The following is a 27568-nucleotide window of genomic DNA, read 5'->3' as shown; positions in this document are numbered from 1 at the left end:
AAATGCAGAGCAATGCTTCCTGAATACTGTTTACATTACTTAGGAATGGGTTTATTATCAGCTATTACTTTCCATAGACTGACATGGATGTGTCTTTAAAAACTGGACAAGGAAAAAGAAACCCATATGATAAAATGAGTGTGTTAATAGTCAGCACCATCATTTCACCATTTAACTGAACTTTACGGAATGTGTCTACCTGAAGCTGTGCTTATAGTATGTACATGGGACACCCATATCCATGCCACGCATGGTCTTAAATGCACAAAAAAAAAAAAATCAAAAAGCATGTTAAAAGTTGCATCTTCTTTTATTTATTTGCTGCTTCAAGAGGTAATTTCTCTACAATCCAGGTTTTTAGTTTTTCTATTTCAGTTCTGTTTAACTCATGATGAAGGTTTGGAAAAGTATGAAGTGACGCTGATACTCCCAGTGACTTTAACATCTTGTTGGTCTCTTCACCCCATGAGTAGAGAACTAGTTCATCAGCAGTTCCATGACACTGAAATAATTCTGGAAGAACACTTTCATTTTTCTTCAAAGCCTAGATGGAGAAGAAACAGTCATGACACATCACTGAGACTCTTAAAAGAACAGTTACAATTACATGGTGACAATTTACATAGCATTTCATTTATTAACCTGCCTTTTAGTGGTGATATCGTACTATATCTACAAAAGTGAACAAGGAAATATCACTGGAGAAATCCTGTGCTTCAAATTCCAGTGTGCTAACTCCTGACAAATGATAGGGTTTACTTTAAGGTCTATATCCCTCTCCAAGTAAGAGAAATATAAAAAAATCATGACAGCAGATGGAGCCCATGAGTATTATAATTCATCACAAATTTTCGAAGAATAGTTACACTTACATGAACTCTCTAACAATCAAGGACAACTTGCAAAGCATTTCATTTGTTAATCTGCCTTCTAGGCTGAGTTACTCAGAATAAAGTAATTGTACTGTCTGTGCAAAAAATCAACAAAACATCATGTAAGGACAGCTTTAAAGCCTCACATCCCTAATACTCTGCTTAGCAATTTCCAGGAAATGTCATAAGTTTAGAATATTAATCAATTGCCTCAGACGAATAAACATGCTGTACTCAATTTTAATGATCATGCTTTTCTTTCAGTTAAGCAGTTTTTCCACACAGTCTACCACACACTCACCTGGTAAACAGCAGAGTCTTTATTGAGAAAACTAGACAAAGCAAAGACTCCTGCCAGATCTTGATGAAACCTATATGCTAAATGCATCGCCATTCCGCCTCCCATCGAAAAACCTCCTAGGATGCAACAAAAGAAACAAAGATTGGATTTTGTTATATGCCTTTGCAACCCAGCATACAATTTAATTTCATGCTCAGATTTGTTTATTTTATCCACAATGCAGTAAAAAAAATCTCAAGTAACATAAAGGCCACAGTGTTCTTAAAGTAAAGCATGATTCAATTAAGAAGCTGTAGAGCTGAAGTACTGCTGAACATTCATTACTGAGAAAAAAAAAAGAGCCAAAATGCCATTACTTCAGCTACCATTCATCTATGGTCCCTACCAGGCAACTGAACACTGTGGCCATATATTCTCTGACATTAACAAAGATAATTCTCATTGTTTTTTTATTCAACTTATTTTTTCTGCTCGGCTAGTAGCATTCACACGCAAAAGATTCGCTTCACCACTGAACATTCACCACACTAGACTAGTACACAGGGGTTTTTTTTGTTGTTGCACCTTAGGATAGATAATGAATATGGAAAAACTGTAATGTACCCCACCTGAGCTCTAACAGGACTCTGAACTAATGGCCTTCTGTTTTCCATACGTCTCTTTAGCTACAATTATTCCGTATGTCAGATAATTCCTCAGGCGTGATTTTACACAACCAATGCTTGTTCATTAGGAAAGAAACCCAGATTACCGCATCACTTCACAAGGACACAGTACATAGGCTGTTATATTGACTGTATCCAGAGAAGGACTAGGGTGAAGAATGACCAGCTGCTGAAACCCCTTGTGGCACAGAGGTGGCAACCAGTAGAAAGGCCATGAAGCACGCAAACTGAGCCCAGTGACACCCTGCAACTGTGGTGCTTTGCTGGATCCTGAGGCCACACAGAACATCCCTGGCCCGTGCAAACTCAGGGGCAAATGTGCTGCACATCATAAACATTAGTTTGGTCGAAGTGAGACTGTTCCAAATGGAGAATCCTCTTACAGCAAGTCCCAACAGGTCTGAGGGCCTTCTAGCTCACAGTCCATCCTATGTTATGACTGGAAGATTTGGTAGGATTTGTGTAGGAAATTCTCCTGAATACACTAGACTAATCTAGACATGAAGTATTTTCCTTCCTTCCTTCCTTCCTGCCTCCCTCCCATCATAGAATCATAGATTCATTTTGGTTGGAAGAGACCTCAGGATCATGAAGTCCAACCATAACCTAACCTAGCTCTAGCATTAAACCGTGTACCTAAGAACCTTGTCTAAGTGCCTTTTAAACACCTCCAGGGATGGTGACTCTACCACTTCCCTGGGCAGCCTGTTCCAACGTCCAACAACCCCTTCTGTGAATAATTTTTTCGTAATATCCAACCTAAACCTCCCCCAGCACAACTTGAGGCCATTTCCTCTCATCCTATCACTTGCTATTTGGGAGAAAAGACCAACCCCCTCCATGCTCCAACCTCCTTTCAGGTAGTTGCAGACAGTGATAAGGTCTCCCCTCAGCCTCCTTTTCTCCAGGCTGAACAGCCCCAGTTCCCTCAGCCGCTCCTCATCAGACTTCCTTCCTTCCCTCCCTGCCTTTTCTTTCTTTCTCCCATACTTTTTTTTTTATTTCTCATGACTTTCTGATTGGAATTGCAACTGAATTCTTCTTTCTCCTTTACTGTCACCATGAAGCCTTAAGACACGATCATAACCAAGGGCGGTAACTGCAGGTTCCTGACTTACAGAGCTTGGATCTGAGAAAGAGCAAGACCACACAATGCAGAAGACCAGAGTCTTGCTTTCCTTTTTCAAACACAGTCCTTAATCAAATTAGGAGAGCTGTGTCCCCAAACTAAAAGATATACCTGGGATCCCTTAGGTATGCACCCAGGGGGCTGATAATACCCTGATATTTATCTTTGGTAAATAAAGCCAGGACCCGCTGTTTGCCCTATAAATCAATCTTTAACCAGTTCAAAGTTAAATGTACTATGTCTAAGTGCCCAGTGGCATTTCAGAAGCAAAGGTGGTTTAGGAAAAGTAGGAATGAATGTAGGTAAACAAGGTCAGAGCACACCTTAAAAACTCACACAGCCCACATCACTTGAAATTTTGAATAACCTTGTCTTAACAAAAATAAAAATATTGAGAATAGTCCTACAAGCCTCTCATATGCATCATTACTTCCTACCGACAGATTCTCATTACATGGAAAAGAATTCCACAACAACAACAACAAAAATATACATTGCACAAGTGTCATAGTAACCACAAAAATTCAACACCACTGACCCCACATTCACAGAGAGAGAAAAATACAGCCTTCTGAGAAACTACATAAAATACAACAGCTCCACTAAGTTGCTATGTAAGCAACATCATCTTGTGCTGAAGTTTTCTTTATTCTCTTCTGTGACACATCTGATAATTTACTTCTTCATTTCCTTTCAGTCATTCTGAATGATACTGTCACCTCCAAACCAAAGAAGCAGCATTTATACTCTAAGAGACCATTGTGCATTTGCTTACAAATAAATACAGATATACTTTGTCCACATATAAAATGAAGTCCCTTTTAAGTATTTTAGAACACAGGGAGAAAAAAAAGCTGCATTGAAAAATCATTACTAGTTTGTAAATGATTTAATCTAAAATTTTGTACCCAGTTAGTCACAATCTGGCAGCACTATCTGCAATTACTCACCAGCAGTCTTTGACAATGCAGTCACCTTCTGTTTAGAAGACTATTAGGTAATGGTTCTTTCATGTGGCTCATACTACTATGAGAAAATGTAATACAAAGGACTAGTTCTTTCAATTTGGGTTTTCCAGGGGAAAACCTGAAGTTTACCACTTAATACCACAACCATCTCTGAGTAAATGCTGTATGGTAAATGCTTCCAACATAACAATTTGCATAAGCATTTGGAGACAATTCTTTTCTATTAGAAGAATTATTTTGGTATAAGTGTAAATTTGACATAACATGTAAGAGACATGCTCTGTCAAGAACTTTTATAAGAATTCAAATTTTGAATTAAGGAAAAAAAAGAGACAGATACAGATATTACAGAAAAAAATGTTATGAGGTGACAGTCAGAATGTAAGCAAAACACAAAAGTACAAGTTTGCTTATGTACACCAATGACCTCAGCATAAAGAATACGTAAATGTCACAGCATTGCTAAGCAAATTGTGTCATCAGTGTTAATCCAGATCAAAAATGACACAGCAACATTTCAACCTTAGATGGGCAGAACACAGCAAGCCGTTTGCTTGAGACTATTTCCAAGAAGTACAAATGCTGTGCATAAAAGTGCAGAACTTGCCAATAGGTTTCACATAACAAGTACATTCATTTTCCACTTTTCCCCTTACACCTATTTTAAGAGACCTGTAATGAATGCTTCAAAACAGTTTAAAAGTGTCGGCTCTGCAATGATTAGGATATCAGTTCAGGAAAGCACCTAACTATTTGCATTAACTTTCCGGCCTTACAAAGTAGGTTTACAAACAGGCTACAAGGTGAGCACATAGAAAATGGAATCAAGTAAAGCACTTTTCTTTCACTTGCAAAAAACCTTCCCTCGAGTATGCATTTATGAGCTCAAATCTGCTTCTGTGTAGTGCTGGTTTTGAGGCAAGGCCCCTTTGCAGTGAGAAGCAAGCTGCTCATAACTTGCTTTGCTAATTGAGAAAGATCTGCTGAAATTCCAGGATCATCACACTTCCCAATTAAAGCATTTGAATCAGAAGGAAACTCACATGCAATACTTTACTAAAAACAAAACAGGCTTTGTGGGAATATCATCTGTAACTATGTTAAGGTTACCCCAGCCACACGATGATGTAACAGAGTGAACAAAGACTGAATTTCTCATATGTAATTTATTCCTGCTTGAATAAAATAGAAACCCTTATCACAGCTGACAATTTTCAGTGATAAAACCTTCTTTCCAGAGCTTGTAAATGGCCTTAGGAGCCTTTTAAACATCAAAATGTTTGTATAAAAGCTCAAGCTCACTTCCACTAAAGATCTTGATTTATTTTAATTCGTTCCTCATTTATATCTGTCTGAAACGATAATCTGGTCCATGATGACACTTCAACATTATATTGAGTTCAGGAAACCAAATATTTACCTACTGTCTATCTGCAGCTTTATTCATTTCTTTGTATCTGGTCTAACAATGTTTGAGTTTGTATCTAAGAAAATAACAAACTTTATTATCTAGCACAAAGGTTTCTTTATTTAGCGTCTCTCTTGTGCCCTGTACACAGGAGAATGCTAAAAAATCTGCTTTCCCCCCCATGCTCCAATTTAATGCCTGCAACGACCTGCTCCTGATTGCAGAAAGCTCTTTAGGTTCTAATTCTGCTTTACAGAAAAAATACCTCTCTAACAAACACAGGTTTGACATTGCTGATTGCTTCCCGATTCATACAGACCTGACTGTAAAATGTCGTAGTCAATCTGATATAGATAATCATTATGGACTTAGGAAACAACAAACCAGATTGCTTTTTTGGGCTTTCCAGTATAATTTTTAAAAGTGATCCAAGCTGAAACTAGAAATCACACTAGAAAATCACAGCCATAGAAAACAAATTTTAGTTATTAATCATATTTAGTGCGAGACCTTGAGGTCTTCTCACATGAGTCTGAGTGGCAGAAGCAGAAACTGCTTCATTACAGCACGGAACCAACAGAGGAACAAGAGAAGCTAAGCCCCGTCTTTGATGAGATAAAGACTGGGATTTGGGTGTAGGGGTGGGTTTGGGGATGCTTATTTGAAGCAATATTTCTTCACTAGTTTCTCTCTAGTAGCTTTGCTAACGAACTGGCAAGAGATGAATGCTACAGCATCCAGTGCAAGGAGAGACAAATACTCTTCTGCTGTATGAAGCTACACTAGCACAATTAGAAATTGTCTTTGCCCATTCTGTTTTAATCACAATACATTACATGCTCTTGCCTCATTTTCTTTCCATTCTCTCAGCATTTTTGATTCTCAGTTTGTCCTTTCTTTAGATATTTTAACTGAGAGTTATCCTGTTTTTTATTGAGAATTTTTCCCTAAGCATTTCAGTTTACTTTCCACTCTCCCTGGGGCTTTCTGTGATTTACCTTCTGTTAATGGTAACGGCTGAACTTTGTTCTGCATATTATCTGCAAAGAAGATGACTTTCAACCTTCCTTTTTCATACATGAATGGAAGTATTATATGCATTTAACAGTGCTCATATATGACTATCAGCGGAGAGTACAAATGCCAGTGGAACAGCAAATTCCCTTCTCCACAGAACTCCCTGAATACTGCTCCTGTGTAAGTGCTCAAACTTGTACTTTTTCCCAAGTGAGCTTCCTCACAGCAGCGATTTTCTCCCTTTAATCTATTCGTGAAACTCCATTAACCACTAACCTTACACACCAGCAGAACTGCACTGAATGGTTTCCATCCTTAATAGCTTTTTTATTCTGCTTGTTACTCAGTAACCAAGAGCCTTCACAAGAACAAAGGTAACTTCCCTTGACTGGCCACTTCCCCTTGTTAGGAACATGAATCAATTTGCTGCCCAACCTTCTAACCAGTCAAAACACATTTTGAATTGCATATTTAAGTGGTACAAGTTTTACTGCTTTCTTGTAGAAACAAATACACAATAGTTTCTAATGTATCAACTTGCGGTAAAATCAGAAGCAGTCACGGGTTTATTTTCAACCGATACAGGTAGCAGAGGGGAACCCAACGTGTACCTAAGGAATTCTAATTTTCAGCACTAAAAGGAAAACTAAATCCATGAAAAGTCTCAAATCAGTTTTTACTAAGATGCTACTCTACCAAACCTATGGCTTGCTTTACTTATCTTATTTTCTTGGTTATTTCTGAGGACAACAGCACAGCCCTGCTGCAACACTTACCTGTCATTTTGACAGTCAGCATAACTGTGAAACATGGAAAGGGGAAAAGAATAAATTATTCTTTATGCTCATGGCATTCATGATTTTAAACTGAATCACAGAAAAGAAACTAGAAAATAGGCTCTCCAAAGTGAAGAACACTGAAGCACAAAACCAGGCTGCATTGGAAAGCTACAAACCTTTCACTAACGGAAATCTTCAGAAGTAGTCAGAAAAGCAATGGTAAGAATTTGCCTAAATAGAACTAAACCTGCACTGACACATGAAGATGGTTTAGTGAACGTTGTTAAGCCTCACTCTTCTATGATCCTGTAGGCATGACTGTGAAGTACATACAGGTTAATGTGCACCCTGTGGCATGTCTACACATGACTCTCAAGCATTCTAAAAGCCCATCCATCCATTTAATTTTGGACCGAATTCAAGCATTTATTAAAGATGAGTAAGCATAAGTTTTCAACAGATTTTCTACTAAGGCTGAATTATGACTGAATTATTTTTGGTTTTACTGCTGTGAGCCTTATTTACTCCTAATCTTCACTATCATTTGCTAAGCCTGTCAATCACTATGCAGATTGAAACCGAGAATATGCTACCTCTCAAAGACCTTCATTTCTAAATACATTAATACAGACACCACCAACAGCCGGGAAACAAAGTGACAAGTGGTGGATCCTACTCTCTGCTTAAAATTGTTAGCATTTGTATCTCCTACTGAATGAGTGACAGCAAAAGACTTAGAAACCAAAGACACACTCAAGATTTTTGAACGAAATGAAAACCATGTTTTGTTAAGTGTCTCTTGCTTGCACACTGGGAGGTAAAAAGAGTAGTAGAGACCCAAAAGAAAAATAAATGGTCCATTCAGGTGCAAAAAAATAAGAGCAAATGCACTGAAAATTAATATGTTTGCTGGTATTATGGGGTGGATGGACTAACAGTACTGCTTTGAGCCCAGCATCTCATAGGCATAATTTAGATAAACCACAAAGCCACATAACGGGTGCTACAGAAAGAAACTTCATTTGAATTGCAGTGATAAATGATAATATAAAACCATGAATTTACTCTGTTAAAGCAAGGCAGTAAGTGCCTCTAAATGAAAGGCAACATTTTCCTAATAAAGACAGAAGATACAAGACAGGATGAGTGACAGCAAAAGGCTTAAAAGCCAAATACATAAAATACCAAGATTGTAGGTGAAGTAGTCTGCCCAACATTTTAACAATTTATTGTTGATTTTTGTTTATCTTCCCATATTTACAGAATCCTCTTTCTCTGGGATGTCAAAGCCAAGGTATTTCCTCCCCATCCCATTCTCACACACACTGAGAGAGACGGAAATGCTAATATTTACAAGAAGCACAGAGCTTTCATGTTACTTCCACCATGGTTCAGTAGCTTTGTAAGAAGCCTAGCAATAAACAAAAAGTGGTTGTGTGTCTTATGTTATTGTTACAGTACAAGGGGTCGGGAATCATGCATGTGTTTTTTGGCATACAGTCAAATCTACAGGACTGTTATGGAAAGTTTATTTTCACTGGCTGCTTACACAAGTGACTACAGGTGGCAGAGACCACTATGCTCGGATCAGCATTTCTGTGCTACACAAAATGTGACCTCAAAAAGTAAGAAAGTAGTGCTAAATTAAGAACAAAAAAGAGAACAAAAACCCGCCTTTCACTGAAGCACAGCTGACTAAAGTGAGCACTATCAGAATGCTCTATATGTGACATGGATGAGTCTCTCAAGAGATTCTAACATATTCTTCAATAAGTTTGTTGAAATCTTTGACAATTTCCACATAAGAGGAGTTATTTTGTAGTGCATTATCACTACGGAAGCAGCTAATAAAAAACCAACAACAACAAAGAACAGCAGACAAAAAAACACCATAAGAAAACAAAGCAAAACCACTACCACCTGAAAAACCAACTCAACTTTAAATAGAAAAAGAAATTATTGTCCCACATGTTAAAATGTGGCTGTTGGCTTGTTTAGGTAATTTAGCAATGAATGCAGGCATTTATAAAGAAGGAATACATTCATTTTTTAAGAAGGGATACTATCAAAGCTCCAACTGTCAGAATTTGACTAATTTTATCGTCCTCTTTTATCTCCAAAGTCAATATAAACCTACTTACAGGATTATGTGCAATAAGTGTTTTGGCCAGGAAGACCAGTCAGAGTAACTCAACAGGAATGTTTGGCTAAAAAGTGACTTCCATTATCAAATTCTGGGAACGATATAACTATTTTTGAGTAATTATACATCACATTCAGTCTCCCCTTCTTCCCTCAAGGTCAGGGGAAATAAACTGTAATGAACAAGAACTCCACTTCCTTCAAAAGACTTCTGTATAAGCAGTAGAGCAACTCATGAAACCATCAGGAAACAGTAATGGGTGGATGAGTCATGTACTACTGTATGCCGGTTGTTACACTGAACTGATATGGAGGTTTTAATAATAGACTCTACCTCCAGTGAATTAAGTAATTCTTCAGTAGATTCACATGGCTGCACCTGTATTTTTCTTGATGTAGAAAAAGAGGAGAGGAATTGCACAAACTGGTCTCCATGCCCAGCTTGAGAATTCTGCCCCACAAGCAGCTACTTGTGGACTTCAGAGCTAACCGTGCTACCGAAACAAACAGCACAGGATATAATTTCTTTCAGAAGTAATGACCTTACTGTACCCACAATCTTCAGCCTTGTGGAAAGTTTGAATAGCTCCAGGAGAATCATCCCCCAGAACACCAGGTGTTGGTTTGGCTTCTCATTTTCCACTGCGTCCCCTCTCTTCCCACTCGCTCTCCTTTGCATGGTGCTCCCTCAGATCTTGCCTTCTCATCCCACACCTCTGAGCTGTCAGCAGCTGCCCACCTTCCTGCTTGCCCAACACCTCGCTTGCCCTCATCTAACAATATCTGACACTCACCCTCAGTCTGTAATTTCTAGTCCGTTATTCCATATAAAACCATAACCTTCAATCTTGTTACCCTCCTCATAGTAATTTTGTTTTCTTTCCACTCATTAAAACTCCCACTCATTACAAAACAGACAGTCCCACAACCCAGTTCTCCTTGACCCTTTAACAACCATTTATTTCCCTGTAACCACCTCTTCATGCAACTGCTCTGCTCTCTTGGCTTCTGTGACCTACCTGAAAAGGCCCCCGCTGCTCTTCATAGACTCCCAAGTCATCCAGTCTCTTCTCTCAACTATTTTGTCTCTACTTCCCATAATACGATACGGTATGTTCCAGTATCCCCATTATGAATCTCCAACATGACTCAACACAAACGAATGAACAAAGGCAATATTCATAGCAAAACTCCACCATGGTTTCCTCTTATTTGTCTTACTTTTCCCTTCACCTCAAGAAAGGTGCCTCTTCCAACTCGATCATAGCAGCAGTCACAAATCCACTGTTTGCTCCCCACCTGTCCCATCAAGCCTCCTCTTCTTGTACCAGATGGAAATTCCTGACTTTTTCAAAGAGAAATCTAAAAAGATCTGATAGGACTTAGTTCTCTGACATTCTAAGCAAGTGATCATATCTTCCATTATCTCCTGTACAGCAATCTCTCCCAAACTCAGAAAAATTTCAGGCCACCCATTTTTCCTTTTTCAGTGAATGTTAAGAGTTTGGTGAAGACATACTGACTATATCTTCATAATCAAACCTTAGCCTCATATTCTCTTTTGATCAAAAACATTATGAAGCTACCAGGTGCCTTTACAGAATTCCTAATTTCCTGTAAGAAACAATGCCAGAAGATGGACAATTATTTGCACAAAGTCCCACCTAAAACAACTAAGAATGTCACATTAGGCTGACTCTGACTGATACTAAACCCAACCTTTACACACAGAAACCCTGCAGGATCCCTAAGTTTCATTCTCCACTGGATCACACACTGGTTAATCAAGAAAACCTGTGCAGAGAAGGCACAAAGTTCTTCTAGGATAATACTTAATCTTGTGCAGCCACGAGTGACACAATTCATTTTCCACTAGCAAATTTTTTATGCATCCATGTGGGTCTCCTTCTGCACTGTGGATGGAGCTAATTCAGGGCTGCCTTATTTTGCATGTTGCACAAATATTAGATCCAGCTGTGAGGACGTAGACATGTAGTCTCTGTCACAGAGGCAAGGAAACAGTGTCTTACTCTGGAAGCCTGAAATCAAAGCTCTCAAGAGTGAGAAAATAAGTACAATTATTTGTGATTTACAGATGAGGAATGCAAACAGAGAGATGGGGACTTCCAAAGAACCTACAGGCTGAAACAACTGGCACATACCAACTTCCTTACTCTGCTTATGACTTGTAAAACAAATTTCATATTCCAGTCTCACTAGCTCTAATTTTGATGGCTACAGAGAAAGGACAAAATCCTAGTAATGAGTTGGATTTGTACACAGAACATCTCCCAGCTCACTCTACAGAAAATCACCTCTGCTTCTTCCGCTGTTTCCAAGCCAGCAGGTATAACAGAGGAGAGACAGATCAAACAGTCTGTGCTGACAGCCGTCCAAAACAATGCATTCTGCAGCCAGGGCAACTAGCCAGAAAGGGAAAGTAAACAGAGGCCTTCAAAGAGCAACCAAGAAAACCTGCAGGCTGAATAGTAGTGGTCCACCATGCAGGATTCTGATGGCATGACTTAGTCAGCCATAGATTTATAAGTTCCTACATTAAGAGGTTTTTCCCCCAACCTGAAATAGTCTGTGGTCTAGGGATGGGACAGGGAGCCAAAGACTTGTGAATTCTCATTCTCTCTCTGACACAGGCTACTCCATTGCCCTCAAATTCTGTGCCTCAACATGCCACTATTTCACAGAAGTACTGTGAAAGTTACTGGCAATTAGTGGAAATTAAAAGAGACAGGAAGATAGACACATATGAGCTATGACAGCTGATATTTCATTTGTTATCAAATGCTTATCTTTAGTGCTGGGTAACAAGCAAATTTTTTTTTCCCTATGAATTAACTTAACCCAAACTGATTAGAGCAGTAAGGAAAAGCTCCTGTTTATTTATATGCCACATCTCCACTCTCCAAAATACAAGTAATTTTGGGAAAGTATGCCTTTCCATTCTTGAAAAGGGCCAAAAGGAAACAGTAAAAATATGTACATTTGAAAGCATAACACCGCTCACTCTGTATTTTAAATAACGATTACAAGTGACTATTTACAATAAAAACAGTTTTAAGTTACATTTTTGAGGACACTGCCTACAGTTACCCACATTCCCCACCTGGTACAGGTTTCCATAAAGATTCAGAATTCTTGAGCATTGGCTGCTGAAGAGAAGTATAATAAATTAAAGTAGATGATCTCTTAGCAATTAAAAACCATTAAAATAAATACATTAATAAGTCTCACTTACCTATTAGTATCCTATTCTTTGCAATACCATTTTTAATCTCATCATTGATCACGTCTGTGAGACCCCGGCACATGGAATCAATACTTTCAATGTGTTCTGGACAGTCATTAGAGATCTTATACCTGTCAAACCACACAGTGGACATGGCACCTTTCAGAGGTGTATATGGCCTGCAATGGTGGAAGAGAAGAAAAGAGATGATAAGATCAAAAGCCTTCAGCATAACTGATAAATAAAAACAATACAGTATCTCTCTGGTAAAGGAGAGAAGGAACCTCTTTCAGGTCTAACTCCATTTATATCCAGTCACATTGCATTTCCTTGCATTCAAAACACAGTCCTTCGAGAATGAAGACAGCATTTGGAAGCTATGTAAAATGTAAGTCTCGGTCAGTTCGATGTCAAGGTTCATCAGGTCAGCTCAACACTTTAAATCTTAATCGTCAAGATGTTCTTAATCCTAAGCAAAGTCGGGGATGAAATCCACCTTGGAATAGGACAAACTGAAGTAACTGCTAAACAAGACAGCTTTGTGGGACTTTATGGGATTTACTTGTCTCATTCTTGTTGAAACTGACAGGAGATAGGTATTATGAACCTCTAGGTATTTGCAAAAGCTTCTTCCTTCTGTCAATTTTTCTTTTTCTTAAATAAATACAGTTATTCTCACCTTAGTGGGGTAGGTAACTCATAAAAATAACTGAAAAAAATGGTGCACAGACACAATTAGAGACATGATACTCCCCCCCTGCCATAATACTGTGTTGTCAGATTAATATTTTAAATGGTTTAACATGCTGCCCAAACCTCAGATAACCAAGGAAGCTACAATTCAAAGCAGCCACGAAATCCCAAGAAAGGTGATCTAATTGCCTTGCAATGGCTCTATAATTTAACACCAAACATACCGCTACAAGATCAATGCTTCATCTCAAAACCAAGCTCCCTCAAATCCTTAATTGCAATGTTTAATCAGGGGGCACATTTTTCATTTTTACCTAAGCTCAGATGGGCTCAGATCAGATTACGATCATTGCTTACAAACAGACAGGCTTTGACAAATTTGGCTGGATGAGAACCCACTAAAAAGCTGATACTGACTTCCGTGCTCTCTCTGGATTTTTTTTTTTTATAGTACTAGCATGAAACAAAAACACAACTAACTTAAAATGAGAAAGTTGCTATTTCAATTATTATTAATGAAGGAAAAAATTCTGCCCTTATTAATACCAGAGAGGCTTCACATACATAAATGGCTATTTCTAAACCAGAAATACTGCCACTAGCAGGAGCATTCAAGAGCAATATTCTCTCATTTTCAACTTGTGTGAATAGAACACAGATTTACTTCTTTACTTAATTCAAAACAAACCACATACTTAAGCACCAGAATCAACATTTTTTTTAATTAGCCCTTACTTGTCTATTAGAAAAAAGGCACCTACTAGATCAAAGGAAGTTCAGTGGAAATATTTTGTACACTCAACAGACTAAAGCTAAGTTTAAAAAATATTTAAATGCTTTTGCTATTTTTTTGCTTTTCTTGGTTTAACTTCTCCTTAGTGCTACCACTGACTCCAGGATTTTTCCCAAATGAATTGATCAACACCTAAGAATGAAAGATTACAAATCTCTAATTCACAAAAGTCTTCCAAATGCTAAGAGGAGACATTATGGTCAAAAATATCAAGTGAATCAGTGGAGTTTCTGGAAGCCACTTGGACAATGTGATGTGCAACAGACTAAGCCCTTGGGCAAGCAGCATTTAATTCATGGTTTAGTTCCTTTAGAACTTTCAGACTTCGAGATCAATCCTGGTTAAAATGCTTAGCAGTCAGAATGCTTTATTTTCTAGTAAAACCAGACTACCTTGTATTTGTGTCAGAAAAGATGTGTAAGGATTTAGGATTATTCCAGCACATTGATGCAGAATTTGTATGGAATGAAGATACATATTTGTATTACATTACAGAAATTCACATTTACATTACAGAAATACTAAAACAGGCTCCCCCACAACTGAAAGACAGAATCATATAATTTATAAATAGGACAAAATCCATTACAAGATTATAATACTTGATCAAATGTCAAAACTCATGACTTGTACCTGCTGTCTTTGCAAATTTTTCAGTGAGATAGATGAAAGGCTAACGTGTCTTAAGTCCATAGCAGAAGGCCCCCAAGCAAATGGACAAGGTGCTTTCAGCTGTCTCAACAACATCCTTGCAACCACTCTTGATTTCTCAGAAATGCATTAAAAATAACCTTCACATAAAGATGAGAAGTAAGATTCTTTTAATGGTTCACCCAACTGGCACATCTGTTTTAGTCATTCACCTTGTTCCTTAAATAAATCCCTTTATTAGCTGGCACACTACAACTCAGACATTACCACGGTAAACAAATATGTTTGGCATGGAACCATCTGCACAGCTCCAAGAATACAGCACAAATTTTTTTCATGCAATTAAACCACAAAAGAAAAAAATAATAAAAAAAATTCCGTACATTACAGTGACACAAGAGCAAAGAAATATAAAGTGGAGTGAGAATTCCATCCAGCAAGATGAGCGTGGTCAGTTAAGAACAGTGTCAGACCCAATGGTCAGCTTTAAGTTTGATTTTTCGCTTTCCTAAGCTAAACCAAAACTTTTAACATTAGTCCCAATGATTCTTTCTGCTATACTCCACTTTCTTTATTGTCTTTTAAAAATGATACTAAAAATACAACTCCATGCCTCTAAAACGTGTGCTATTGAAACTTGGAATGAAAATATATAGCCCTTCAAGTTGTATGTGGGGTTTTTTTGTTTTTGCTTGTTTAGTTTGAAAAGGAGTGCATGTTTTTGTTTTGCTTGCTCTGGAGCACTCAAAAGATTCAAATCTGTATAAGAAAACAAGAATCAAGAACCCTCTCTCTTGAATATATCGGACTTCCAAACTTGTATCCGTTTTTAAGAGACATTTGAAACAGAGTTTTCTACAAATTGAACTCTTAACATTTAAAAATAAAGAGAAAAGGCATGCTAATATCAAAGAGCATTTAGGAAACTGCAGGCACCTAGAAGAAATGAATCTTTAAAATGCTTTCCAACATCCTCAAATCACTCTAGACCATGTTTTCTGATTACTTTGTAGGTCTTATTTTTTAAGGGTGTGCATGTATCAACAACTGTTTTCTCACACATACACTTCTTACACGAGACTGCAGTTTCAGCATGATCCTACATATAATATTTGTATGTCTTACAAGAAAAACATATCCTGCAATATCTCTGTAAGTATTTCTCATCCTTTCAATCTTTTAAACATGTACTCAAACAGAAGTAATTTTTCATAAAGTGAAGATAGGTTAGCTTCTGCTAATGTGAGTTGCTTACCAATGATGAAAATACAATGAAAGCAGAAAGCAGTAACACCATCTGTTTCCACCTTCCTGGAGCACAGATTATATAGTGTGGACGTTCTTAACCATGTTTAGAATTGTGCTAAATAGTATAAAATTATCTTAACCAAAGTGGAGAGCAACTGAATAGCACTATACAAGGTTCAAATTCAGATCTAAAATCATGTCAGATTCTATCACCAAATAATGCTATTAGCATCTCAATTCACATAAAACTGCAGGTGTTTTTGTTTGTTAGCTAATAAATCACTATCCTTGTCCAACATTTCATGTTAAAAGAGAAGCCAGCACTACTCGCTGCTTTAAATAAGAAACATAAGAGTAACAGACAGCATGTTGATAAATCGTAAATATTCTTCCCCAAACAACTTCTCCTGATGCACAATAGTATCCCTGGCTTCACACTCAGTGCTATGATCACCCTGCTAATACAGTCACATAAAACCCAGATCACAGGTGCTGGTTTACAGCTTTCTTCACATTCCAGACAGAACTTCCCAAGATGTCAGACAGAACTGAGAATTTTCAGTAAAGTTAGAATTCAAGATTCAAAGAAAGAAAGAGGAAAATCTCTTTTTTTTAAATACTTATTTTTGCTTCCTTCCCAAATGCATCTCCTCTCAGGAGGCACAGAATCACATGAGACATTGTAATGTTGTCTTTTGGAAGTCTATGCATCCCTTCGAGAAAATATACAGAGAATACTCCTAGACTCCTTAAGTTCTAGAAACAAGTCTTGACTCTCTTAAAGCTCATGGCAGGTTTTTCCAATAAAAGCAAAGTTACTTCCCAGTCCCAAATTCTCTGCTAGCATCTCACTGCTGATACTAGTATACGGCAATAGAAGATTTGGTTCATAATTCTGCTTTTCAATTCTGTCTGCTTGAAGCAGAAACTGAATTTTAAAAGAAAGAGTAGGAGAAGGCAGTGAATCCACCTAATCAAATCAGAAGTGTAATTCAAATCTCTAGTCCAAGGTATATCCTGCCTTAAAACTGAGGTTCATCACACCTTAGCAAGGAAGCAGTATGGTAACATAGTATAAAACGTGTCAGAAATTAAAACAGTTTAACTTGGAAATAACCTTAAGGCAGGCAAGAGTCACCTCCATGAGGAGTAATTTCAGGCTGTGCCTGTTCACTCAACCATATGCAAACATTTTTGATAAGAGTTGTTCTGGATGTAGCCTGCCTGAAATGGGAGCTAACCGAGCCAGTACAGAATGGTTATCTGAGGAAATAATATGCTGACAACTTTTGTTACTTTGGACAAACCTTAGTCATTCAAGATGAAGTTGCAATAGAAGATGACATAAAAGTCAGCAGGTCAAATTCTGAGTTTGTTTCTGTTGTTTTGTTGAGTAGGGTTTTTGTTTTTGTTTTGGTTTGTGGGGTGGGTTGTTGGTGTAAATTGTGGAGATCTGTACTAATCAGATAAATGGCAATAACTTGATGGCTGTGAAGACTGTAAATGAGTTTTTACAGACACTGCCAGTTTCTCAGCAACCACCTAATAGTGGCTACTTCATGAATTCACTGAAAGAAAATGGCAAGAGGTAAACCAGGGTCCAATCTGAAGCAGTTCTCCATTACAGGATTTGAAAGACACTCTTGGATTCAGTGGTACGTTTCACAAGCTGGTGGCAAACAACACTGAAGATGGACGAAAGGCACCAGCTAAGCAGAGACACCCCTGAAAAGATTGTAAAGCAAGAGCACAGAATGACACAGAACCCCACAACTGCTTGCTGGAGGGGCCATATAAAAACCACTGTCTCCAGCTCTTCTGTATTGGAAAACAGTTGAGAGAAGAAAAACGAGAGGATGTCCAAGAGCGCCATGTAGTTAAAGGGATTAGAAATCCAAGGTTATTGCCATCATTCTACTGTGTTTTCCCGAAGCATGACTAAAGTATCTCTGACAAGTGTTTACTGCATTCCACATGGTATTTAGTATATGATGTAAGCATTGCATGTATGCATATCCATATGTTTTCCTCACCTAGTGCAAGAGGAGAAATAAAAGGAAAATAAAAAGTTCATCCAAGCATGCTTCTGTCATTATTATGCAAAATATCTTATATTTCTACTTGCAGAAGGAGATGAAAGAACCACCCCATGACACCAATCAAAATCCTTTCCATTGGTCCTTCAAGCCTCCACCTCTAGAAAGACCTCTTTGTGTTAAATTTATGAATGAGGTTAGGGCTTACAAAAGTGAAGGATTAATAATGTTTGCTTGAGCCAAACCTCATCCGATAGGCACTGTGCACGCTCCCCGATGCCAATCCACCTCCAGCCTGACCTGCAGTACCCCCGCTGCTTTTCCAGTCCCAGGCCTCTCTGCCAAGGCAGCCGGACAGTGCCAAACCGTCTGGTGGTTTTGTGAGAGAGCCAAAGGGGGACTACGATGAGATGAAACTCATTTCCACCACCAGCCCGGCAAAGATGTGAATTCAGGGGAAAGGATGGAGTACCATGCCATATAACGGCAAACAGCCCTTCTTATCCACATACTTAGAGACAAAGGAAATTAGAACAAATTGAGTGGGGGAAGGGAGGGAAACAAACAAACAAAAACCAAAAAAAAACGAAACCAACACCAAAACCAGAAAAAAATTCTGGATGGAGACTTATTGGCCACAGAAAAGTATGTTGAGTGAATGACAGAAGGATCCACAAAATAGCCCAAGAAGTATTTATAGTTTACTTCGACTTGCTAAAGAGAAGGACTGTCAGAATGGAATGCCAGACAACGCAAAGAATCTTTGACCTAGATTTTTTAAGGGAATTATAGAAGGTAAGGTATACTTATTAAAACAAATGGAGCCTAAATGGTTTTAACTTCACCACGTTAGCTCCTGCAATGCCAATTTAAACTATCACTTTCTATTAAAAAAAAAATAAAAAGGTTAAATTGGGTGGTATTCAGTTCTGATTTAGAAACTCAATAGAAACCTAATGTTTAAGTCACAGTTGTAGCAGCTGAAACAGTATTTAAAGCTGTAGCCATCCTGACCCAAATAAAAAAAAGGAAAAAGGAAACCCATTCCTTTAAAACTATTACTGTAGACGTGGCTTTAGGGATTGCATCAGCTACTAGGGCTACCATTTGAGCTGGTGGGTTGTTTTTTTTTTTTAATTAACTATATAAATTAGCATTACAAGGGAGAGGAAATAAGAATTCAAATTGAATCTATGTACAGAAGCACTAATCTTGAAAGAAAGCTAGATAAAGTTAAATGAACAACCTATAAGAAACAAGTTCTCATTTTTAAGTATCCCAGTTGCATGCATTACAGAGACAAAAATAAAACCTCTCTGAGCAATGTCTAAAAATTTTCATTTATAAAGCAAAACTTGCATGCCCCAGCTACATGCATTTTAGTTCCAAACATATTCCAAATTCAGGTGCCAGTACTCTCACTACATCATAGTGAGACTTCAAACCCATTTGTCCCTTTTTTATCTAAGCATGTTTTTTATCAAGCATTTCACTTCAAAATTTTGCAAGTTTTTCTTTTTTAGTAGGAAACTGCACTTTCTAAATTCTGTTATTTTTGCTGAGGAAACAAACACTTATGAGACTCACAGGACTTTCCAAAGACATGGGGAATGAGTGTGACAAAGTGCTGCAAACACTTATCTGGCAGGGGATGTCTGGTGACCATCCTTTAGACCAGGGGTGTCAAACTCATTTTCACCAGGGGCCACATCAGCCTCGCAATTGCCTTCAAACAGACAAATGTAATTTTAGGACTGTATAAATGTAGGAAGTAGAAAAGCAGGTGAAAATGAGTTTGACACCCCTGCTCTACACAGACCCTCCACATTATAGAAATAATTAAATGTTTTTTAAAAAGGCGTGACTTTTTGCAGAGACCTATAAAGAATAAACAGTGTTACAAAATGTAGTTCAGTAATATTGTAGTGCTTTTACCTGTAAAATGGAAGTATCCTCTCTAGTGTTTGTTGAAATCAATGCTAATGAAGCCAGAGAACATGTTTTAGAATTCTTCTAGATTATATGCTGCACTGGTTTTCCAAAATAATTTTCAAACATATTGACTCTTGAATCAAAACATCCCTGAACCTCTGACATTGCAGTAAATGAAAAATACATATGTTTTAGTTCCTGGGATAAAACCTATACAAAACCTAAACATAAACCCCATCCACCCTCCACAAAGGAAAAAAAAAGAATAATTTTCAATGTTTTGTTCAAAAATGCTTTTCAGAACTCTGCTTGATAGAGATGAAGAATGTATAAGGCCAAATCTATAGATCTATCAGCAGAATTATATCCATTAAAAACATGAAGAGGTGTTCCTGACCTGCAGTTCATCCTGCCAAAGCCTCTAACATTGCAGTTATATCATCAAACGTGCTTTTACTGGCATAACTACCTTGCCGGAGAGCACTGAATGTGCATGTGGTAAGCTATGCTGGAAAGGACGGGAGTTTATAGAGTATGAACTCCATCCACATTAACAGTATTTTGCCAGAAGAGGGTATTAGCCAAGCAATCCTAATATGGTCTTGCCTAACTTTAAGCTTTTCCTTGATTTCACCATCGGTGTAAAAACCCGCTGGCAAACTCTGCACTCTCCTCCGGTAACTGATAACGCAGCGGCAGGCTGTGCCACCACAGAGGCTCTTGCTCCCATCAGCACAGCTTTCCACCAGAATATCACTCTGTCTCTACTCGATCAAAGACTGGATCAGAACCTTCAGCAGCAGCATTACACGCCTGTAGCCATCTACCTATAGGTCTCATTATCAAGGATGCTGAATTCCCCTGTTGGTGCCAGAAGCATTTGGAAATCTTAACAAAACATACCTACATGCACACATACACAAAATCAGATCATCTATTTCAGTTCCTACTGCAGATATAATTATTTTAATGTCTGTCATTCAAGTTTGGATGTTCTAGGCCATGTTTTTCCTTTCTGTGGAAGAAAGGAGAGCAACTATTACAAATGTTTCAAAAAGCACAATGTGTTTTGGACTTGAATACCAGAACAACATAAAATGGGTCTGTTAAGGCTTCTGTAATTTCGGTTTTAACCAATAACACATCTTCACAAACTTCACTTCAGCATTGCTGCAAACAGTGGCAAACATTACTGTACTTAAGGGCATCTGGTTTATTTCACTGCGTCAGCTGATGGTGCTTATCAGCTGTACACTAATGTTCCCAAGCACACTTCATATTGACAGTCAAAGACAAACAGTGTGGGTATTTTTTTTATTCTTTGAATCTACAACTTTTCAGTTTCGCTAAAAGCACTTCTGAATCAACTCATGCATGACCTGTATATGTTCTAGAGAAGAACACAAGTAACCTCAACTGAAAAAAGAGACAGTGGAGCTGTTTTCTCACATCTCTTAATTACAACAGTATTTTGCTCCCCATCTGAGATCCACAGTCTTAAGATAAAAAAAATTCCCCATAAACACCACTCATTTGAGTCAGGAGATCTTACTGGTTAATCATTTATGCATAGTTTACATCTGTAATTATCCAAAGAAACCAAAACACCTAAGAAAAGGATTTGGACCCAAAAGAGCAGTGGGCTGGAAGAGTGCAGGACTGGCCTAACAGATGTGGTCTGGGGTGCTCTGGCTGCATCTAACATGTGAAGAAAAAATAATTCCATAAGGAAGCAAATACTCCTGCATTTTTCCAGTACCTGCTGTGTTGACAGGGAAGAAATGGAGCCATCACCATGTGTGATGTGCCACTGATAACTCTAGCCGTCACTTTAGCCTGTCATCAATGAAGTAATGAGTACATTATTTACAGAAAATCATATTCGCTACCTACTAACCCGAAACACACTGCTTCAAAGACTTCCACGCACATGCTTAAGTTTTCTGCAACACAGTGAGTACATTCACACTGCAATCTCTCAACTGCTTTTCCTGCCTAAGTAGATCATAAAAATACATGGTAAAGGAAAGGTTTTTTTCACGTATTAGCAACTGTCAGACAAAATCTGCTATTATACTTGTTTATATCCTCCAAGAAATTTTTTTCTGACTTTTAAACCTCTGTACCTCGAAAGTCTGTGTAGAATGTCACAATTTCCTTTTCCTTTCAGCATTCGTCTACACTTATGCACAAATTCAGAAAGAAACTTAAGCCCCATTACCCTTCAGGGAAATATTTTCCTAACTTAGAGCCACAGACACCTTAAAATGAATTTATATTAAGAAAAATCAAACATTTCTGAAATATAAGGCCATATCTTTATGTAGCTAAATATGGAAGTAGGTGTCCAACTTTTAGCCTTTAGGTTTGACTCCATTAACTTCCAAATCCTGAGGGGTAAATATTTTTATTTCTGAACACACCATGTCATTTAATAACGAGATTTGTGCCTACAGCGAATATTGAACTCTAGTCTCTTTGAAACAGTTGAGTCAGGATTCAAACTAGAAGGAATGTTAATTTTAAACTCCCACTCCTTTCTCTAGCAGCTGAAGATCTTTCACATCTTACCCGCCAAAAAGACTAACCACTTTCAGAACTGAAACTTGGCATTAAATATAAGAGAATATTTTAGTCGTTAATTTATGGGAGTAAATATAAGTAGGATTGTGATTGAGAACGTGGCTCTATAATGTCATTACAACCGACTCTGGAGTATCTTCTTCTATTTATATTAAGGAGATAGAAAGATACTAGAAGGACAATACCTGAATTTGAATTATAGACCATGACTTCTAGGAAGTATTAACCATTTAGAGCCTTAACCACTTAAAATCTTAGTCCCTGAGTAGCAATGCACTGTTGAACTCCAGTTTTGCCAAAAAACATACACATGAGACAGAAGGAGGAAGTGTTATGAAAGTCTGTACTAATATTCACAAGCGTGTTTTACAGTATTGGAACAGAGTAATTTAATCCTACAGTTAAAATATTTTAAACAATACCTGGCAGGAGCCGTTGGGTAAATTACTTTTATGTGTTGGAAAGCCATTTCTTGATTCAAAATTTGTTTTATCCATGTTCTTGCTCCTTGGCCAGTATCACCTGTATTACACAGAAGATTATAACACGAATTATACTGTGCATTTAGTAGGAAAACTATACAATGTCCAATATATTTGTACCAGATTGTCCTAACTTCTAAATCACAAAATTAATCCTCAAAAAAGCTAAAAAAAAACCTTCTAGAATAACCTCAATCCCCTTTCCAAGAAAGATGGACTCAAAACTTCCTAGGAACAGACCACTTCAGAGTCCTCACAGCATAAGTTTAATAAATATTTTACTACGTCCAACGGCTTAAGTATCTCCTAATCAGGCACAAGGCCTTACCTCTTACTTGCAACTTACCTTATTTGTTGATATCAGTATTTTTTGTTTATCCCTGTTAAGCATCTTAAAAAGTGAAATAAAATGCCTGCTACCCTTAGAAAAGATAACTGCTTTTGCCGTAAAATTTTATGTTAGCCACTTCAAAACCTAGTCAAGAGCAATAAAAAGTGTCTTCACATTTAACTATGCTAATATCACACATAGACTTTAAGAGAAGTATTAGTGATACACCACCAATGTTTTATAGAAGCACTAAAGAGATTAGTTTGGGTTAAAATATCTGGCAGGCTCACCAAAAACCTTAATCCCACAGTTCTGTTGGAAAGCTGGTTGAGATTTGAGTCTCAAAGTGTTTTTTCCTACTCTTATCAACTTAGCCTACAGTCAAAATCCATGCAGACTGAAGTGCTATAAACAGATATATAGGATGAATCCTTATGCAGACAGCACATGTTCCTTTAAGCAATTATACATATATACACCAGACAGTTTCTGGAGCTTGTCTTTACATCACTGGTATCTTCAACCATAACTTCATTGCTACCCATCTGAACAGCATGCACACACAGCTCTCCAGTAAGAGTGAAACAATACTTCAATCTTGAGGAAACTGTTCCATCAAGGAGCATAGTTTGTGGTAGGCAGTAATACAACACATAGTAATGTTCAACCTAAGAATTTGTTGGGGATTCAGCAAACTAGAATTTCACTGCTGCGACTCAGGCCATAGCACCTTCATCTTGTTTGAAGTTGAGGCTCCCACGTTATTAACTAGAACTGCTAATCTATCAGTATTCTTTCTTATTTTATCTCAAATCAGTCAACTTAACTTTAGAACTCACTCTATTCTTCACAGTAAAATGGCCAAACCACAACTAAAAATATCACTGTCCTAAGCCAGGCTTACTGCCACATTACAGGGGTTCATCTGAACAATGCCACATTAATATACCAATTTATTGTTACAATTATTATAATTCCCAAATGGAGAAGATTAGTTCTTGCTTTAGCACTCCAAAAAAAAAATACAGTGGTTTTTATTTACACATACAATTAATGCATCTTCAGAATTAAAATGGAAGGCAAAAGGATTCAAATACAGCAGGTTTTTTTCTGTTGAGCATGGGTGGCATAACTGTGAAGTTGCTTCTGTTTGACCTAAATAGTCCAAGTGACAAATAAGCAACAGGGTCACAAAACTGACACAAATTTTATTCTGTGCTACATCAAACAGTAAAATGAATGCTACATCTTTAACTGGATACTTCAGAACACAGTCCCACATGCACCTTGCCTATGTGAGTAGCATGGTCTGAAGTCCAAACACACCTCTGATTCTTAACAGATGCTCCAGGGTTTCCTCAGGGTTACTGTCACTAATTTATGTACACCACATCTTAAGGAGGCTTGAATAAATATCTGGTTTTCTATATACTCCTCTTTTTTCAATTAGAAAGCAGAAGTCTTGGCTTTCCAAGGACGTGCACAAGACCAACACTCAGGTAGGTCAACCTAAGCAACCATCTGAATGCTCACAGAATTTGAACATACTTAGGTCGTTACAAACTCCTTAATGGCACAGGACACATATTTTATTATTTATTCGCATTTCTTAAGCTTCGCCAACATCAGCAGAAGCATTTGCAGTTAACAAAGCTAGTTTATCCATGAAAAGTTCACAGAAAACTCATTAAGCAAGACAAAATTTAACTATGTATGACCTTCTGTCCAGAATCTCCACAGTCCAAATGCTCTGCAATCACCCTGAGCACTTGGACGCAGAGGTAACATTTTGATTTTGTAAGAACAGAATCTGGAGGTGGGGGAAGAAAGATAAAAGATTGTGACACCAAACAAAACCTAACAGCTTTCTGGAAGATTTGTGTTTCAGGCTGTTCTTAGATTTTTAGCATTGTATCTTTTCTTGAACACTATTAAAAAGCAGCAAACAATGCACAGACAGTACTGCTTTTTGTCTGTTTCCAAATCTGAAATAGACCAATGGCAGAAACAGTATCTTCGCCTCGCCAAGTAAAATATGTATTATTTTCCCTTTGAATACAGCTTGAATTTCCAAATTTTCTTTCTGTGCAAAATTTAAACTTAACAACATGTAACGTGCATGTTACAACATGCGAAAGTTGTAAACCTAAGTCTAAAAAGTTATTATACATTTGTTATAACCATTTGCCTTCTCTGTTGAGCTACCAAATGGATCTTCTGCCTAAATTTGATGTACAGTATTAGGAACGTTTTAATATTTTTCTACAGTATTTAGATGCGCCGCTTGTTACAATTTGTCTGGAGCAAGCATTATGAACCAAATGGATCCATGCCATTTGACTGCCACTTCCCATCACAAGCACTGTACAGAAGGTACCAATTCAGGTTTACGGGCCAGCCCACAGCAATAGCACTGTGGCTACTGCTGGTTGAAATTCTGTTCTGTGGAACTGCTAAGCAAAACCAAATAAAAGCACTTTCATACTTCCCCACTGCAAACATTATGAATAAATTCATATCAAAAAATGAAAAATTGTAGACTATTTAACCACATGTGGAATCAACCTCTAACCATAATCTTCCCTTACTTCTCCACCATGGGAGAAAATATTTTCCTCAAGCATTAAAATGTTAAGTGTTAACAAGAGGGCTGAAGACATGTTATGAACTCTCACTTTCATTAAGCCACAGAACTTGAGAAAAGCAAAATTAAACTAGATTATGGAAATGAAACTAACTTAATAAGCATGTACATCTTTTCTAAACTAAACAGAAGCATCAGCTAAAAGCAAAACTAGGGGAAAGACACTGAAGGAGTTGAGCATGTTGCCAAGTGCACACAGAAAGCTCAACAGAAGTGATTCCCAAGGCCTTGATCTTGTAAAGACCTGTGATTACTGTGTGTAGTTTTTTGTTTGTTTGGTTTCTTTGTGTGTTTTTTTTTTTTTTTGTGAAGTCCTGTGGACTTTGTTGTTGTTATTTAGCTGGTCAGAAATATCCTTGAAGGAAAAAGCCCAATAAAACACACCCCCTCACCCTCAGACGCGTCACTAAGGCAGGTCACTCCCTGCTGCAGGTGCTGGCCGTGAAGCCAGCGCAGACACAGCTGGGAACCTTCTGAACCGAGAGAAGTCACTCTGTTAACACCAGCTTTCAAAAGGTGTCAACAATACTCTCGGTCTGACCCTAAAAATGCCGCTTTAATTATGAAAATCATCCTTTGCACGCGGCTGCCCTTAGAGTGGATGAATTAAGAGAACATCTTCTGGAACACGTCTGCTCCCATGGCGAAGCGAACCAGGCTGGTGTATAACAGCACCAGACCTAAAACATGTCCCACGGACTCACCTCAGGGCCGGGAGAGTCCCGCCGTGGCACACACCCCACACTGTGCCCGCAAGGCTGCTCCTTCCCGGCCAGCGCTGTCCCCAGGGGACGCCGCAGCCGCGGGGACACGCACACCTCACAGCCCTACACCTCACGGCCCTGCTCCTCGCCCTTCAGCCCGGCGGCTGCCGTGGCGGCGGGCCCATCCCGCTGAGCGCTCACGCTGCACCGGGGCGCCGCGGTCTGAGGGGACCGGCCCTGCCCCGTCCTCCGCCGCGCTCCCGGGAGGGCCCCGCCGCGCAGGAGGAGGCGGCGAGGAGACGGCAACCACCCCGGCCCCGCGGTCGGAGGGAAGGAGGGCGGCCTCCTCCGGGCAGCGCCCCTGCCGCCTTTCCCAGCGGGCAGCGACGCCCGCCGAGCCCCTGCTCCGCGCCCCGGGGTAGCAGGGGAGAGAAGCGGGGGGAAAGCAGCCACCTGAGCCGTGCAGGAAGATGAGGGAGGCGGTGTGCCTGCCCGCGGGAGACACCACGCTCCTCTGCAGTGCTGCGGATGCCGCCATACCCACGGCTCTCCTCCGCTGCCTCCTCCCAGCCCGGCCCTGCCGGCAGCGCGGACACCGCGCCGGCGCAGTGGCGGCTCCGCTGCCGGGCCGGGCGGGCAGCGGCGGTGCCTGTGGGCGGAAGGAGCCCTGGCTCCGTCACCGCGGCCTTGGTGGCTCTGGCTGAACTGATCATAGAATCACGAAATGTCGTGAGTTGGAAAGGACCCACAAGGATAATCGAGCCCAACTCCTGTCCCTGCGTGTAACAACCCCACAGTTCACACCATGTGTCTGAGAGTGTTGTCCAGTCTCTTCTTGAACATTGTCAGGCTTGGGGCCGTGACACCTCCCTGGGGAGCCTGTTCCAGTGTCCACCACCCTTTGGGTGAAGAACCTTTTGCTAATGTCCAACCTGAACCTCCCCTG

The 27568-nt window shown here is 38.9% G+C and overlaps 1 protein-coding gene across 5 annotated transcripts; it reads right to left on the bottom strand.

The window, feature by feature from the left end:
- Positions 1-291: 291 nt before the first annotated feature.
- Positions 292-27350, bottom strand: LYPLAL1 (lysophospholipase like 1). Of its 5 annotated transcripts, none has more exons than XM_065058498.1 (6): positions 27076-27237; positions 22884-22983; positions 12535-12704; positions 7137-7160; positions 1174-1289; positions 292-544 (listed from the first exon to the last, which is right to left on the bottom strand). In XM_065058498.1, the coding sequence occupies exons 1-6, from the start codon at positions 27158-27160 to the stop codon at positions 311-313; spliced, it is 729 nt and encodes a 242-aa protein (XP_064914570.1). In that variant the 5' UTR covers positions 27161-27237; the 3' UTR covers positions 292-310. The 5 variants fall into 5 exon arrangements, with proteins under 5 accessions (XP_064914570.1, XP_064914568.1, XP_064914565.1 ...); XM_065058496.1 differs by lacking the exon at positions 27076-27237 and adding an exon at positions 26623-27052; XM_065058493.1 differs by lacking the exon at positions 22884-22983 and having other exon boundaries at positions 27076-27350.
- Between the last annotated feature and the right edge of the window lie 218 nt (positions 27351-27568).

This window comes from Columba livia, chromosome 3, assembly GCF_036013475.1.
Source record: "Columba livia isolate bColLiv1 breed racing homer chromosome 3, bColLiv1.pat.W.v2, whole genome shotgun sequence".
Lineage (NCBI taxonomy): Eukaryota > Metazoa > Chordata > Aves > Columbiformes > Columbidae > Columba > Columba livia.
The sequence above is the reverse complement of the archived record's forward strand: the minus strand, read 5'-3'. Positions and strand labels throughout refer to the sequence as shown.

What these genes read in the sequence shown, in the direction of transcription:
- LYPLAL1 (XM_065058493.1), bottom strand. Translation starts at nt 27,335, where the DNA reads ATGATCAGTTCAGCCAGAGCCACCAAGGCCGCGGTGACGGAGCCAGGG. An exon ending in AAAGAATAGGATACTAATAG is followed by an intron (nt 7,161 to 12,534) that starts GTAAGTGAGACT and finishes CATGTTTCACAG; the next exon opens with TTATGCTGACTGTCAAAATG. An exon ending in AAGACTCTGCTGTTTACCAG is followed by an intron (nt 545 to 1,173) that starts GTGAGTGTGTGG and finishes TTCTCCATCTAG; the next exon opens with GCTTTGAAGAAAAATGAAAG.